The sequence below is a fragment of the Harpia harpyja genome, chromosome 2 (assembly GCF_026419915.1).
Source record: "Harpia harpyja isolate bHarHar1 chromosome 2, bHarHar1 primary haplotype, whole genome shotgun sequence".
In the NCBI taxonomy this organism is placed as follows: domain Eukaryota; kingdom Metazoa; phylum Chordata; class Aves; order Accipitriformes; family Accipitridae; genus Harpia; species Harpia harpyja.
The window spans coordinates 45,127,495-45,143,706 of NC_068941.1; the positions used below are offsets into that span (position 1 = coordinate 45,127,495).

At 37.8% G+C, this 16,212-nt stretch overlaps 1 protein-coding gene across 9 annotated transcripts in view; it reads right to left on the reverse strand.

Moving 5' to 3' along the window:
- MARCHF1 (membrane associated ring-CH-type finger 1) overlaps window positions 1–16,212 on the reverse strand; it is a 261,023-nt gene that overhangs the window by 47,778 nt on the left and 197,033 nt on the right. For 5 of the 9 annotated variants that reach the window (XM_052778476.1, XM_052778427.1, XM_052778451.1 and 2 more), the window contains 2 exons: window positions 5,402–5,452; window positions 4,800–4,841 (listed from right to left, as the gene is read on the reverse strand). In XM_052778476.1, the coding sequence (XP_052634436.1) occupies window positions 4,800–4,841 (42 nt within the window). In that variant the 5' untranslated portion in view covers window positions 5,402–5,452. The remainder of the gene's footprint in view (window positions 1–4,799; window positions 4,842–5,401; window positions 5,453–16,212) is intronic. The other 4 variants (XM_052778488.1, XM_052778493.1, XM_052778460.1 and 1 more) reach the window with 1 other exon arrangement.

Below are 16,212 nucleotides of genomic sequence, written 5' to 3' on the forward strand. Positions count from 1 at the left end.
TTATGCCATTGTATCTAGTTCTAGCTTTTTGCCATTCTCTGTTTTATGTTTTGATGAACAAAATACTTTTCACTAACTTGCTTACTTTGTGCTGTTGTTTTTTACAGTAGATGAGAGTTAAGAGCCAGGTCAGTCTTCACCTTTGATATTAATGATTCTGTTTATGAGCAAGAAGAATCATTTAGATGACTAACATAACATTTACACTCATATTTTAATGCCGGTTTTGTATACACGGTGTTATTCACTGTAATGGCACTTTTGAAGGCTGACATTTCATACTTTACAAGAGCAAGAACTTTTTTTTTTTTTTGGTTCATTTCCTTTTTGAAAGCTCTAAGTTTTCCCTCAGTTGCCCACTACAGTAATCTAGAAGCTATACTTGGAAAGGATGGAGCTATACGGTTCCTTGAAAAAAAACAACGCACCAATCTGGAAGAGAATTGTCATTTATGATTAGTGTGAAATTGGCAAAGAACACTAAGAATAACAAATGTGGATCAACTTGTAGCAGGGCAGTCCCCTGTAGAAAAATGCAAGGTGTCACAAAATTGGTCTTTACGATTCAGTCATGTAACAGGTACCTTGGAGATGCTGCAATCCCCTTTCAGGCTATCGAAGTCCATGAGATGAACTTCTTTAAAAGGAACATTTAAGTTCCTTTATGGTTTTTCCACCATAAAACCTATCATTTTTGCTTACAATAATTCAGACAGAAGATGTTATGTATTCTCTGTTGGTATCACTGCCAAAGACATGGTGGTATGTTTACCCATTAAAAAAAATGAATAGCGTGCAATAGTGAGTTCTGCTTCAAGTTGTATAAATCACCCAAACTGTGATACAGGACTCTTCATACATTCACCTCATACTGACAGAGGATGAAAAATTACAGAATATCAAAGCCTATGTGAAAGAACATTCCATTTTAATGGAAGAGATTAGATGGAAATTTATAATTCAAAAGGATAAAATATTATATTACATATTACATAAATTGATACTCTGTGAAATGTATTTCAAAATCACAAACCAAGTAGCTCAAATCAACAATCAATAAATTGGCAACAATAAATTTTTGATCTAAAACTTTAGTGGGCACTACTTTGACATGCTGGTGCCTTTTGGTTTTCATTTGTATCTTACTGAGAGGAGCCCATCCTGACATAAGAAATCAGTAGAGACATTGCATAAACATATAGTAAAATCAATTCTTTCCTTCTTTCCTTTCTCTGTTGTTTTTCATATTCTAAATTAGACCAATGAATACTATCACACAGAATATTCCGAAACGATCACCTCACTTCTCCTGATGTAACTCAGTGGAGTTTTATTAGATGGATGCTTCAGAGACTTGTAAATAAAAAGTGTTCTAACACCTGCTCCAGGCTTTTGAGAAGCAACTGAGCCAAAACAAAAATCAGGCAATTTGCTCCAAGCCTGAGTTTCTCTGCACTGAAAAATAAGCCCAAAGTTCCCATCAGAGACTTTCAAATCTTACTGCTGAGAGAGCATCCTTCTCTAAGGAACTCTTGAATCATAATTAACATGCAGAAAGATAATTATGATGTGTTAGAAAACATTTCTTCCAGAAAGCATTTTAACATAACCAGACAGCCTCAGAAACACATATAAGCACAACCTCTACAGACTGTAATTCAAACACAAGATTTGTTCCATTGGTTAACCACAACAGAAAGAAATGAAGCCACCAGAAACTTCTCAGACTAGCTTTCCTCTTAAATTATACACATATTTAGGAACACATAACAAGTTTACCAGAAAAATACACAGTGCACAGAACTAAGCAGTGGCAAATACCTAACAAACAAATTTTTAATTTACTAGATTTTAAACACACCCAGATAATTCTAATTCTGAAATCTAGAACACTGCACAAGACTATATCTTACAAAGAATAATAAAGTTGCCTCTACTACCAGCACCATGGGAAATGGGTGGGAGAGAAAGTCTAAGGGTTAAAAAAAATAATAATTTAAAAACAGCAAGGCTAGTTCATAACTCACATTTCCAATACTTCTGGTTTTATTTATATGATTAGAGTAGATAGGTTTTGAAAGCCATAGTTAGTAACTAGGGCTCCACTTTGTCACTATGAGATAATATGAAATACAGATCAGTCCCAAATATGATCTATTACTCCCAATGCTAGCAGGGCAGAAGGCAAGAAGACTTGTTTATTGATTCTACAGGAAAAATACAGGTTATTACCAGAAGTGCAGCAGAAATCAGACACTGATACATTTTCCTAATTGTCTCTGCTTGGAAAACCAACTGAAGCAGTTGCTCTTGGAGTTCCAGGGCAGTTTTATTGATGTACAGGCTGAAGTGAATGAACGAATGTCCCAGGTGAATATTCACTGAAGACAGCCACAGCTGACTGTCAGTCAGGAGTACCAGGAAACAGGCAGACAGAATTGGGCAGAGTACAGAAGAGTGAGAGTACAAAATTATGTGAGATTACTTCCAAAACCCTGCAATTAATTCAGTAGTTACCCCACAAATGGGATATTTAAGGTCACCATAATGAGCTGGAAAAGAACACAGAGATGGATCAGCAAATTAGTTTGAGCAAATGCTCTCTCTCCCTCTTACCCGCTGACCAAAATGGTGCAGGCATGGCACAGGAGGGCCAAGGGCAAGAGGGGTAAAGCACGGTGTCTTACGGGGACAAGGGGCAAAGGGAGCTATAGCCCTACTACACTTAGTTTTCACTGTTCATGTACTTTTGCCTACGGATGAAACAGTAATTGATTCAGCGCTCAGTCAGGTTAACACAATGCAAGTGCAGGATTTTGCCTTACTCCTGCCATATTGATGAAATACTCCATTATACACATAAAAACAAACAAACAAACAAAAACTTTCACAGGTAAAGCTACATAATTTTACAGTTAATGAAAATAACTTGTAAATATTCTAGTTGGCTTAATTTTATAATAGTACACGCACAGAAACATATTGGCCAGCCACTGTTTTTACTTAGTAACATGTATTACAGTAGACTTTAGAAATAATTTCGTATTGAAATCGTATCTAATTATTTTAAGTTTTGTCCTTTCATCTGCCTAAAATAGTTTATCACTGAAACTCTTACCAGGAACTTATATGCAAGATAAGAAAAGTCTTTGCAACATGCTAAATTTCTGCACTCTCGATGGACAGCAAAAGTGAATGGTAAAATTGAAGTGTTGATTCCCCCCCCCTGCCCCAGGACTGTTTGATTTTAAAATCTATAGATTGAATAGGTATACACTAACCACTACCTGGTAAATAACAAACAAACCAAAGCCATTCCTTCTCATTATGTCTAGATAAGACACATTCAGTGTTCAACAATTCAGTTTAATCTGTAACACCATGTAATTCAGAGTTAATGTACCTAGTACACAAAATTGCCCAAGCATGCACTGCAAACCTCAGGTGTCCTCTCTGAATAAACAACTTAAGAGCATTATGAAACATGAAGCTGCATTTGCAAAATCTTTGCTGCATTCCATTTCACAAATAGGGTGGTACAAAATCCAGTGATATCAGGGAACGTTCGCTCTGCCCTGGGGCAGGAGCTCCATATACAACCAAGGGTGGCATACACAATACACAGTAACTATTAAAATGTAACTCTTTATTTGACCCTTTTTAGCTTATTCGTACAGTCAAATGAAAGCAGTAAAAGACAATGTTTTGATTACTCTATATTTTTAAGATAAAGACTTTCTAATTTTCTGTCAATTGACATTTATTATGTGTGCAAGATACATATGCAATTTATATTCTGTGCAAGACACTGCACAGAACTCAACTCTTGCCTTTGGTATGTAGTTTACATCACCTAGAAGCTTCCAATCTTATTCTAAAGTGGCAATACTTGTTACTATTACCTTGTGCCATGCGATATTAACTTGAAAAGTCAGGTGCTCGCTTTTCTATGTATACACACATATATACCCTCCTGTTTCACAAAAAAAGCATTTTGAATCAGCCAACAAAGTGGAAACTGGATTTCCAATCACATGTCTTTCAGCATTTGAAAAGCTTCACTGGCAGGTAGCTTCACATAGAAAAATTGATACAAAAGAATGAATGATGCTATACATTAGAAAAAGACTAAGTGCATGCCTGTAAACCTTGCTTTTTAACACTACTTAAAAAGGTACATGTACCCCTTTCTAATAAGTATTTAAACTGATTCCTGAAGAAATTACTTCAAAATAGATGTTAGTCACAGCCACATTTCACATGTCAGTGAATATATTTATGCTTTGTCACAGTGTAACCCACGCAAGTGACTTAAAAATAGCAGAAAAAGTAGTATCAAATCAACATAGATTTACGGTAATTATAACTATGGGCATGCATTTAAAACTCTTAGCGAAAGTAATACATAAAATTCACTGTGATCAAACTTGTAAGTATATAACTATATACTTTTTTAAAATAGGCAGCAAGTCAGTAAGAGATTCAGCCATATCCTACAGCAGGCTGGATATATTCTACGCATTTTTCCCTGCATTTTTTTTCCTTCTTCACGTAAAAGAGCAGAACCTAACATATATATAGTTTCTTTAATTAAAAAATCACAGGTGGGTCTTTTTTATGGCTCTGAGAAGAAAACAGTTTTACAGTGTGTACCCCACAAACAATAATATTGTGGAGAAGGGGTTTAAGGATACTGTGCTTGCACTGGATGCAAAATATTTAATCTTTCGATACAAACATAATACATGGCAGATGTTTAGGCTGGGATTCAAACAATTATTGAGTTTTTTGTCTTTTACCTCCTGTATATCCTGGCTTTTTGGCATAGATTTCAGCCACATCTGAACCAAAAATACAGAAGAAAGGGGGTTAAAACCAAAGAACTCCAGTACAAATCACATTTTGCCTTTTCCTAAAGTTTCCCTTCTCTGTTTCCTAGAAACTAAAAAGCATCTAGAAATAAAGTCATGGCTTCAGTGAACTATAAATCCCTGTAAAAGGAATTAAGAATTCAGTCCAAAATGGTGAAACATTCACAGCTTAACACATTACAGCTGTTGTTATTTGTGTAGGGCAGGGGGAGAAACAGCAAGCAGTAATTCTATCTTAAGCTAAAGTGTTAATGTGACATTAAGCAGTTGTGGAAAGCAGGTGAAAAAATTGCAAGTGTTGTTTACTACTTATTATTATGCATGTTACAGTAATGACTAATTGTATATTTATACTTTAAGATGGATTTTACATGGTAACCATAACGTTAGGCAGCAAAACCTTAAAATCTGATGTTTATAAAGAAAACATCAGAATATGCATATATGGTTAAATGGAGTAAAGTACTGTATTGTATTTGATAAACTTAGTTTTCTTGAAATTCTATACAAAGGAAATAGATTTCACATACCTTTGAAATGTTACTTGATCGACTTGTGGAACGCCCTGGGGATTTGTCATTCTGGAAAACAAAATTAAAAGATGAAAAAAGTTATGTCATTTGAATTCTACCTAAGAAGAAATTGTGCTCTTTTTGTGACTTTGAGTACAGTTTCTCTTCCTCTATTTTTCTTCAGTTTGGCTACTGACTGTACAATGGAAGACAGCTCACCAAATAAACCATTACAATATTCATGTGAATTACATCAGTAAAAGCTGAAAAAAGTTCTGGAAGAAATTAATGTTAGCACTTAATTACTGTTGGTTTATTTTGCAGGGGTTTTTAACAATATTTTGAGTGAAAGATTACTGTATCATCACAGCTTCTCATGAAAACTGGTACTCTTGTATGAAGAGGAATGTTTAATGACAAATAATAAAATTCACCTAGTTACACTACACACATCCCTGCTCAAATAGTTGAATTCATCCTTTCAGGAAAATTAGAACAGTAGTAGCTGACTTCCTGGCCAGACGTTCTCAAAACAACAAATTGTAACCAGTCATAGAAGTAGTTCAATTTAACATCTACCCTTCCATCCCCTCTTGCTCATGCAAAAACCACATACACACAAACCAACACCATAGGCTGTAATCCGTTAATAAAGTATATGTTGAATAGCTACATTTTTATAGCACATTTTTTTTTTCTGGTATTCCAAAGGAGGAAGTGAAGCAGTGGTTCAATAATTTGTCCAGTATTTACACTATCTCAGGAATAGATTCAACTTCATTTACACTGAAAAGTTAAAAGATATTTCAGAAACAGTGCTCATCCCCTTGGTAAATGCACGTATTTTAAGGAGATCATGGAAATAGTTTTCTCAGCACTGAGAATGTAGGCTCAAACACTCAGGTGAAATATTCATATAAACAAGATTCACTTTTACCTAGAAGGGGTTGAACTAGATACCATTTGTGCAAGTTCGTTAGATAAACTACTTGGGGAAGAGGAATACAAAATCCAAAGTAGTCCTTTTACCTGTGCAGCTTAATTTGCAATGCATGCATCACTGGGGCAGGCAGACACATGCACACGTGTTCACAAAAGGCTTTCAATTTGACTATGACCCACCTCTCCTCACCCTTCATTTAAGGAACTACAGAAAAATACAGAAGCTGCCAGTTAAAAAAGGCTAAATTTCCTACTCCATTAATGTGCATGTCTAGTCTAGAAATTAGTATTTCCCCAATAATTTGTAGCACAGAACAGTTTTGCAGTGGCAAAAACGACCAAAAAAAGCCCCTAGGCAATTTGTCAGCAAACATTTAGGAAAAAACACTTTGCCATTTTTATATGAAAACAGCTCCTTCAGTCTCAACCCCAGTAAGCACACCCATATGAAAAATAGTTTCAAACCTACTTGTTTCATATACCTACCGTATCTCTCTTCCTTCAGACTGTAGGTAGCTTATGTTTTTGTTCCAACCCTCAGCACCATCAATTTTTTGCACTGCAAATATTAATATACTGAACTATCTCTCTTTTTACTTTGTCTTCGTAGCACTGAGTAGCACAACGGACTGTTGCCCTCAAAAAACCAGCATCACTGAACTCCCTGACCATACATCATTCTCCACTTTATTCTACCATACCAGCTAATTCTCAGGACTTAACCAGCTTCAGGTTTGTGTGTCAGAGTTTATTAGGAAGAATTAAAAAAACCCAATTATTCAAGTTATATACTCATTTATTACATCTTGTCCTTGAGGTTATCCCCGCTTTGAACAGGGAAGTGAACCAGATGATTCCTTCTGACCTGAAGTATTCCATGATTCAGATATTACTTCTGTGATATATTATCCACTGTAGCTTTGGTAATAAATTAATAATTGCTTATCCTTTCTAGATAACATTAAATATATACATTTTTGGATGTCTTCATTTATATCCATAGAAAATACACTTTGGATATTCTGGGTCAACATTGAGAGAAGCTCTGCTTTGACCTCAAAATAATAGAAGTTATGGATCCATGAAAGTAATTCCCCTTTCGTGGTTAGAAATTATGAACGGGATCATAGCTGAGAAACTCCCTCCTAAAAGCATGCAACCTTTATCCTCTACCATTTCGACCAAATAAATATTTTGGTTTTTCTGACAGTGTAGTGAACTCTGGAATTCTAACTTCCTTTCTTTTAACAATCTGTCATCCAAGATACATTTTCAAAATCTGTTTCCTGACTACAGCTCTCTAGGCTTTTTACATGATCCATTCTGCACTATGGCACATATCTCCTTCACTTTAGTTACAACAAGCTCCTGACTCTCTAACTGAAAACTCCTAGCATCCACACTCTACAAAGTACCAGCTCATACACTGAATGGTCTAAGGTGAGAGAAAGAGTGCTGGCTCTACAGCTTTTGGAAAAATAAATAAATAAATAAATTTAACCATAATTTCCAAGTTTGGGTATTTCATGGTGATTTATCCTGAAGAGCATATAAATAAAAAACAAAATGTTGCACTAAATAACCGTACATAAATCGAAGACAGAATTCGTCATTCAAGTTCACACTGAACTTGCATGACTGTTCATACAAAGACAGAACAGAACAGAAAAGTTATGGCAAACTTTTCTTTTGAAATGTGTCCTTAAAGGATGTCTGTGTGCTTCTATTTTAATAGTTTATGTTTACAAAGTACTCATGTTGTTAAGAATAATGATTCCTTTTCTTACTGTAAGTGAAGAGGAACCATCTTTATTGAAGAACTTTTTTCCTATAAGCTTGCTAAACACTAATAAAAAGACTTTTTTTGACACTTGCAATATTAATTTACATTTGAAAGGTTATATCCAAAGAAATATATGTTCACACATCTATAAATATTTTTGTGCATCGAGGAAATATCTTATCATGTCCTTCCAATAAGATTATTTCAAAGAAAGTAGCATTCACCTTTTAGAATTAAGACTTCTTAGCAGGAATTATTTAATGTCTGTAACGAGGGTTCTTGACCTCTCTGACATAGTTTTCTAAACTTACACATACAGAGTTCTGGCCCTTGAGCAAAGTGAAAACAAAATATTTAGAGAGCGCTCTTGCTAAAATTCTCAAACAGTCTTTTCCTCCAGTCAACAAAAGAGCTAAACAACGCCTTCCAAGACTCCTCCTGGCCATGACAGGTACGAGCTTTTCAGGTTCTATGTTGTATTATGCAGTCTACACTGAAATGCCTCTCCTTATTTCTAGATATCCTGTACCACCAATATGTCAACCCTTCTGTCTTGTGTTACATCCTGCAAACACTCATCAGGTATCTCTTCAAAACTGTGATTGCGCAGAAATAAGTTCCTGTAACTATTCCACTGGAATATCAAGAAAAATCAGCCTGTGTTTGTAAATTTCCTAAGAATTCAATTTTACCAAGATCACTTACAGGGCTATCATTGAAAATGCAATTCAGCCCTCAGTATAAATTCTGGGAGGAAAACAAAAGAGAAATAATGCCACAAAATTTCAGATTATGACATGTTCATGAAACTGCTTTGGGAGGAACGTTATATGCACCTGTCCCACCACATCATACCAAGACAACAACTCTGTATGTAATAAGGAATTAAAATTATTAAAAAGAAAATAATTGCAAAATCTCTCTTTTTGTGACAGTAAACTACCTCCTAAAATTTCATTTCAGCACAAGACCGGGTTTTTGAACTGATATTATGTGCTGCGACCAGCTTAAATTTAAGCCCATTAAACTTTCTGAAGCTTAAAGATACAGTTTTTCCCAACATGCAAATGTGGCTTACATTGCTAACAAACAAATTTTTTATTAAAGCAAGAGAATAAAACTCTGGCTGGGTAGAGGAACAGGGTAGTAATAGCAAATTCCTAAAATACTGCTGTGAACAGTTCAGGCTCTCATTCTAAAGAGGCAAGTGGTAGATTAGCTGGCTGCTTTCTGACTCGCACTAAATATTCATACACACGGTTAATGACTTTAAGTCTTGCTGGGTAGCAAATCGCATTTTAAACTAACTAATCCATTTGTCAGGTTTCTGTTGTTTAGCTGCCCCTTGCTCTGCTCTGGCTCCGAGTATCACTCGGGCTGAGCCAGGCAGCTTGCTAAAGGATTGCACTGCATCCCTCTGGAGAGAGCACGAAACCATCAAGAACTAATCACAGTATCACAACTCACAGGAGAATCTTAAGCAACAATTTCTGTCACACACATACACCCAACCCACCCCCTCAAAAACCCTTTGCACAAAATGTTTTGCCTTTGTTTTCTTTTCTGCGGGCTCTAACCTTTGCATCCCAGTGGTGCAATGTGCTGCTTCACACACCTGCGCACAGTCCTCAGGCTTAGAATTCTATACATGATTGCAACAACAGATTTTCTTCAAGAAGTCATATCACAACATATCACAAAAATAAATGTCTCTTAAATTGTTGTGGTTTAACCGCAGCCAGCAACTAAGCACCACGCAGCTGCTCACTCACTTCCCCGCCCCCCCCAGTGGGATGGGGGAGAAAATTGGGAAAAGAAGTAAAACTTGTGGGTTAGGATAAAAACGGTTTAATAGAACAGAAAAGAAGAAAATAATAATGATAATGATAACACTAATAAAATGACAACAGTAATAATTAAAGGATTACAATATACAAGTGATGCACAATGCAATTGCTCACCACCTGCCGATCGACAGCCAGTTAGTCCCCCGAGCAGCGATTCCCCCCGCCCCCACTCCCCCCAGTTCCTATACGAGATGTGACATCACATGGTATGGAATACCCTGTTGGCCACTTTGGGTCAGCTGCCCTGGCTGTTTCCCCTCCCAAATTCTTGTGTCCCTCCAGCCTTCTTGTTGGCTGGGCATGAGAAGCTGAAAAATCCTTGACTTTAGACTAAACGTTACTTAGCAACAACTGAAAACATCAGTGTTATCAACATTCTTCTCATACCTAACTCAAAAACATAGCTGTGGTGGGTTGACCCTGGCTGGATGCCAGGTGCCCACCAAAGCTGTTCTATCACTTCCCCTGCCCTCCCTCAGCTGGACAGGGGAGAGAAAATATAACAAAGGGCTTGTAGGTCGAGATAAGGACAGGGAGAGATCACTCACCAATTACCGTCACGGGCAAAACAGACTCAGCTTGGGGAATATTTACTCACTTTATTGCCAATCAAGCAGAGTATGGTAATGAGAAATAAAACCAAATCTCAAAACACCTTCCTTCCACCCCTCCCTTCTTCCTGGGCACAACTTCACTCCTGGATTCTCTACCTACCCCCCCACTGGTGCAGGGGGATGGGGAATGGGGGTTACGGTCAGTTCATTACACGTTGTCTCTGCTGCTCCTTCCTCCTCGGGAGGACTCATCACACTATTCCCCTGCTCCAACGTGGGGTCCCTCTCCCATGGGAGATGGTTCTCCACGGAACTGCTCCAGCATGGGTCCTTCCCACAGGCTGCAGTTCTTCACGAACTGCTCCAGCATGGGTCCCTTCCACAGGGTGCAGTCCTTCAGGCACAGACTGCTCCAGCGTGGGTCCCCACGGGGTCACACGTCCTGCCAGAAAACCTGCTCCAGCATAGGCTCCTCTCTCCACAGGGCCACAGGTCCTGCCAGAAAACCTGCTCCAGCGCAGGCTTCCCACGGGGTCACAGCCTCCTTGAGGCACCCACCTGCTCCGGCGTGGGGTCCTCCACGGGCTGCAGGTGGATATCTGCTCCACTGTGGACCTCCATGGGCTGCAGGGGGACAGCCTGCCTCACCATAGTCTTCCCCATGGGCTGCAGGGGAATCTCTGCTCCGGCGCCTGGAGCACCTCCTCCCCCTCCTTCTTCACTGACCTTGGTGTCTGCAGGGCTGTTTCTCTCACATGTTCTCACTCCTCTCTCCAGCTGCTGTTGCTGTGTGCCGCACAACTTTTTCTCTTCTTAAATATGTTATCACAGAGATGCTACCACTGTTGCTGATGGGCTCGGCCTTGGCCGGTGGCGGGTCCGTCTTAGAGCCGGCTGGCGTTGGCTCTGTCGGACACAGGGGAAGCTTCTAGCAGCTTCTCACTGAAGCCACCCCTGTGGCCCCCCCCCCCCCCCCCAAAAACCTTCCCACACAAACCCAATACAGTAGCACTGTACCAGCTACTAAGATGATGATTAACTCTATCCCACCTGAAACCAGGACATAAATATAAGCACAACACAAGCCAAACAAATGTGGTTTTGCTTGCCTAAAGGCCCCTTCCACCTAGTACTCTCTCACTGCATCTGCACAGGAGCCTCCTTTCAGCACTTTTTCACTTCTGGAATTTTGAATAGGAACAGAAACCGCTTTCACTTCACAACCTGAGCTATCAGATATGTAGATGATCTCAACTAGCAATGTCAGTCACTGGAAATCTAAAGAGCAGGAATTAACATCATTAAAATTGATGTGTGGACTTGATATACTTATTTCAATAGCTTAACAGGAAAATGGAAAGACAAAAACACAAACAGGCAATGTTTGCTTTAACTGATAAACAAGAACTCCAACACCCATAATTAACTAAGACATAAACACACTGTGTAATTACTGGGCATCATGCATAATTTTACTGTGGAACACAGAATGTTTTCAATACCAAAGAACATCTGGGTTCAAAGTGCCAACTCACAGATGAAAAGTCTGCTAGGAATACTAAAGACTGTGATGTAGATGCACCCCTTAATTAAAATAATAACAACATATAATTATTAATTAAAACTAAACAAAATATCAACAAAACACAGGTAGTACAATATGTATGGTTTATATTATTCATATAGACTATATCACATCTGTATGTATAAATAAAACATCTAAATTTATCTATCTACCTATGAATGTATTTATATGTATAGTTATGTAAATGCAGTCATTCTTTTCCTAGTTATCTGGTACTGGACATGGCCAGAGCCAGGATAACAGTGTCTCCCACAGTGCGGCTACTCTTACATTGTTCAAGAACTATTTCACAGTTTATCATGTTGGGGCTCTAAATTATTAAAACAAATACAAGTATATACATATTTATTTATGACTATTTATACCAAGAACATAATGACAATGTTACAACTGACAGAGCATAAAACCTGCCTCTTGGCCAGTTGGGACTTGGACAGCCTTTTCTCTATGGAAGGGAGGGGCAGGGGGAAATCACTTGCTGGTGATAGCATCCTAACAACTTTCAGAGGAACTGGCAATTTCTAACCAGCTTTGATGTGGGGAATTTGAGTCCTGGAAGGAACTCAAAGCAGATTTTAGCCCTAAAATAATACTGAGAAAGCTGTTCATCATGAATTGATAGTTATCTTTTATTATTCATGGAATTATTTTCTGTGCTGTTAAATATTTTATCTAATTTTTTCGTACTTTCAAATATTCAACAGTTAGCCATATAACTCCTCTTATAAATGAATCATACCACTAAATCACCAAATATAAAATTATTAGTAGTTAAGTCCATATTTAAAAATGTAAGAAAATTTATGTCTCTTCTTTGTAAACAAATAACTTGCCATTCTAGTAAATTTTAACTTCTCTAAGAAGTTCAAAATTCATGTCAAATCACCTGCAAGGTCACTAGGCAAAAAGCCTGTGGAGAAGGTAAATCTAAACAAACTGAAGGTCTCTGTTGTAAAGCACAGCTGTGCAAAACCAGCTGATTATTACAAACAAACCTTCTGAGGATGCTGAAGCATTTCAAACATGCCATTCTGACTGTGGAAACAGACTACATAATCCAGTGTGACATAAAGAAGTTAGTTTTATTAACCTAGAAGTTGCATATTTTCCATATTTATATGTGGGTAGAAGAGTAGATAGCAATCATCAAGGAACCTCCCTATTAGTGGGCTCTTGGGTAACCTTACATAAGATTAATGTACAGGTGCTTTACTTGTCATATGCCCTGTTACTTATTTTGCAACTATGGTATCTTTGTGGCCAGATCTGCAGCGCATAAAAATTGCACATTGGTACTTTCACTGCAATAAGGTTTGGAGTTAAATGTTTTAGGAAGTTATTTTCTTCTTCACCATTTTTTCCTCTGAACAGAAGTCTACAATGCCACCAACTGCATGGCACAGATGTATCACTTACTTATAGCTGCTTCTTGCACTGGTACCTCTAGTGGGCTAGGGTCCTTTCCTCTCATATCTCATACTATCTTACTCCACATCCATCTTGCTGGACTCAGTGTAGCAGCTTTTTTTTTAGCATAAGCTGCTAATAAGCATGATAAATATATCAGAATCAGATCAACCACCCTTTTGAGTTGAAAATGCTAATTACAGTTTAATGAGGCTCAGAGCAATTTCCATCACAGGCCAAGATGAGTCAATAGCATGCTTGCTGTTACAACATAAGGGTTTCACAGTGATGCTTCTACCTGCAATTACACGGGCAACTTCCATGTTACAACATTCAGTTATTTTCTCTGTATTGCACAGATGTACAAGGTCAAAACTGTTTTAAAAATGGGAATAAACACACCACTGCATTTAAAAAAAAAAATCCAGTATCGAACCAACCTTGCAACACAGCACAGGTGTGCACAGAATACAGTCAGAAAACAGCACATACTAAACACTCGCCTGACATAAGTGCAATTCCTTCAACAGCTCACATAAAGAGCCAGATTTTATTTGTTATACCATACTTAGCAAAAGTGAAAAGTCCCTAGAAATCCTGGCCAAAATTACAAATGAAATAACCATGAAGTTGGAAATAAGTTCAACACAAACCAGTAAACAGACAGTGTGTGTCACGTAGCTGCCCTTGACTGATCGTGAGATGAGAAGCTAGCCAGAAGCTTTTATTGGAAAATGATTTCTGGTAATGCCTAATACTAATGAGAATGAGGTTAAAGGAACAAAACTGAAAATAAAAAAGGCCGGGATTTCAGAAGATCAACATACAAGGGTGAGCAAGAGTCTTACAACAAAGCAGCCATACACAGCAGTCAAAGGGTCCTGCTCATTAGTACCTCCTGCTTTCTAGGAGCAAAGTGAACTTGTTCCTACTGCAATTAAGATAACCAGGAACTGAGGGTTGGAAGTAGCTCTAACTTCCTTCTGCACCTGCAGACCAAGAGGAGACATTTGATTCAGTTCAGAGGCTGAAGGAAATCACGTCCTTTCCCCCACTGAACGCAAGAAAAGAACTCAAACAAATCTTGACCTGATCAAAGAACCATCTTCCTCATTTTCCTGCTGCAGATTACATACTGCCTCATCCAAGTCAACAAAATGCAGTGCAACAATCCAGCCCCAGCCACGCATGACTCAACGTTTGAGCACTTGAACAAGTTACCACAGGGGAAGTTTCCAATATAAGCTCTTTTATGAAGTTCCAGTGTATCAAAAATATCACAAATTGCATACATATGCTTCAGCAATAGAACGTACTCTGGAAACTATATCTGAAGCAGACAAGATGCTATCACACCCTGTCTTGAAGTATGATATGTTTCTATGTCCAAGCATCAAATTATTAAAACACCAAACAGAATTGAGGGGATTCGTAGAAACAAGTGTGAATAAGAAATACCGGTGTTTGCATTGTTCAATACAATGCATCACATTTTTGATAAATCTCTCCACTTACCTCTACCAGGAGGTTAAACGTATATGTTGCTCAGGATAGACTTGGGCAATAAGCAATACACTGTTGTGTGGCAAGTGTTTGCCTGGTGCCAGTGGATCTTTCTGCCTCCTCGATCTAGGGCAATACAGCAGATTGCACCCACTGGCAGAGAAGTTCATGGTGCTCTTCTTTATGAAAAGAAACCAGTGCTGTATCACCCAACTCGTTTCCAAATGACATTATCCATCAGAAGCTATGGACGCCAATATCCTAGCCAGTCTCTGGGATAACATACTTTAACAAAACGTAATTTCACATGACCAGTTTCATTTTTTAAGTAGATGTGAAGTTTCCATACACTTCTAGTTTCATCCACTGAATTCATCAGCTGATTGACAATGTCAGGATTATTTTTTCAAACTAACCGAGATTCATTTACCCTTTTGCTTACTTTATCCTTAAGAAAAATCACAAGCATTTAATCCAAGGTTGTTCTCTATGATTAGGTATTCTAAATCACTCTTATTATGCAAAAATACACATCTAAAATAGTATCTGTCCTTGTTGACTCAGTAACTGTTTGGTGAACACCAAGCATCAAGCATAACACTGCATGAAAAATATACTGTAATTAGCTGCCTTTGCTCTTCAGTTTATACCTGAGGTGGGGGGAAGAAAAAGAAAAAAGCTGCCAAAATGATGGTTCCTAGCAGTACTTTTCTAACAAGATACAAGTGATGCCTGTCTTTATCCAAAGCTGACCACACAGTTAAAAATTAAAAGCTGCAAAGTTAGACATTGGACAAGAGAAACTTGCCATTACCTTCTTATTAAAAAGTCACAGGGAAAAAGCACAGGAAGACTACAATTTAAAAATCAGCAAGCTGCTAGTATGTACTCTAATGACACACTTTGGTATGATCAAGATGGATGGAATACTATTCACAAATGGAATTAAATGAAAAAATGCAAAGAGGAATACTATTAATTACAACTGAAGAAAAGATTACAAAAATAAATAAATAATAACAGAAAAAGGCAAATACAAAGGAAGAGACGGAATGAAAAGTAAACATGGGAAAATGTTATCCCTGTTGCGTCAAAATATGGAGCTACATAAATAGTAAAATTTTCCCTATGCATACAGGCATTTAAAAGAGCTAGTTCTTTAGAGTCAAAAGAGTAACCTACAGAGGAAGAGTAATTGCATGAATTCA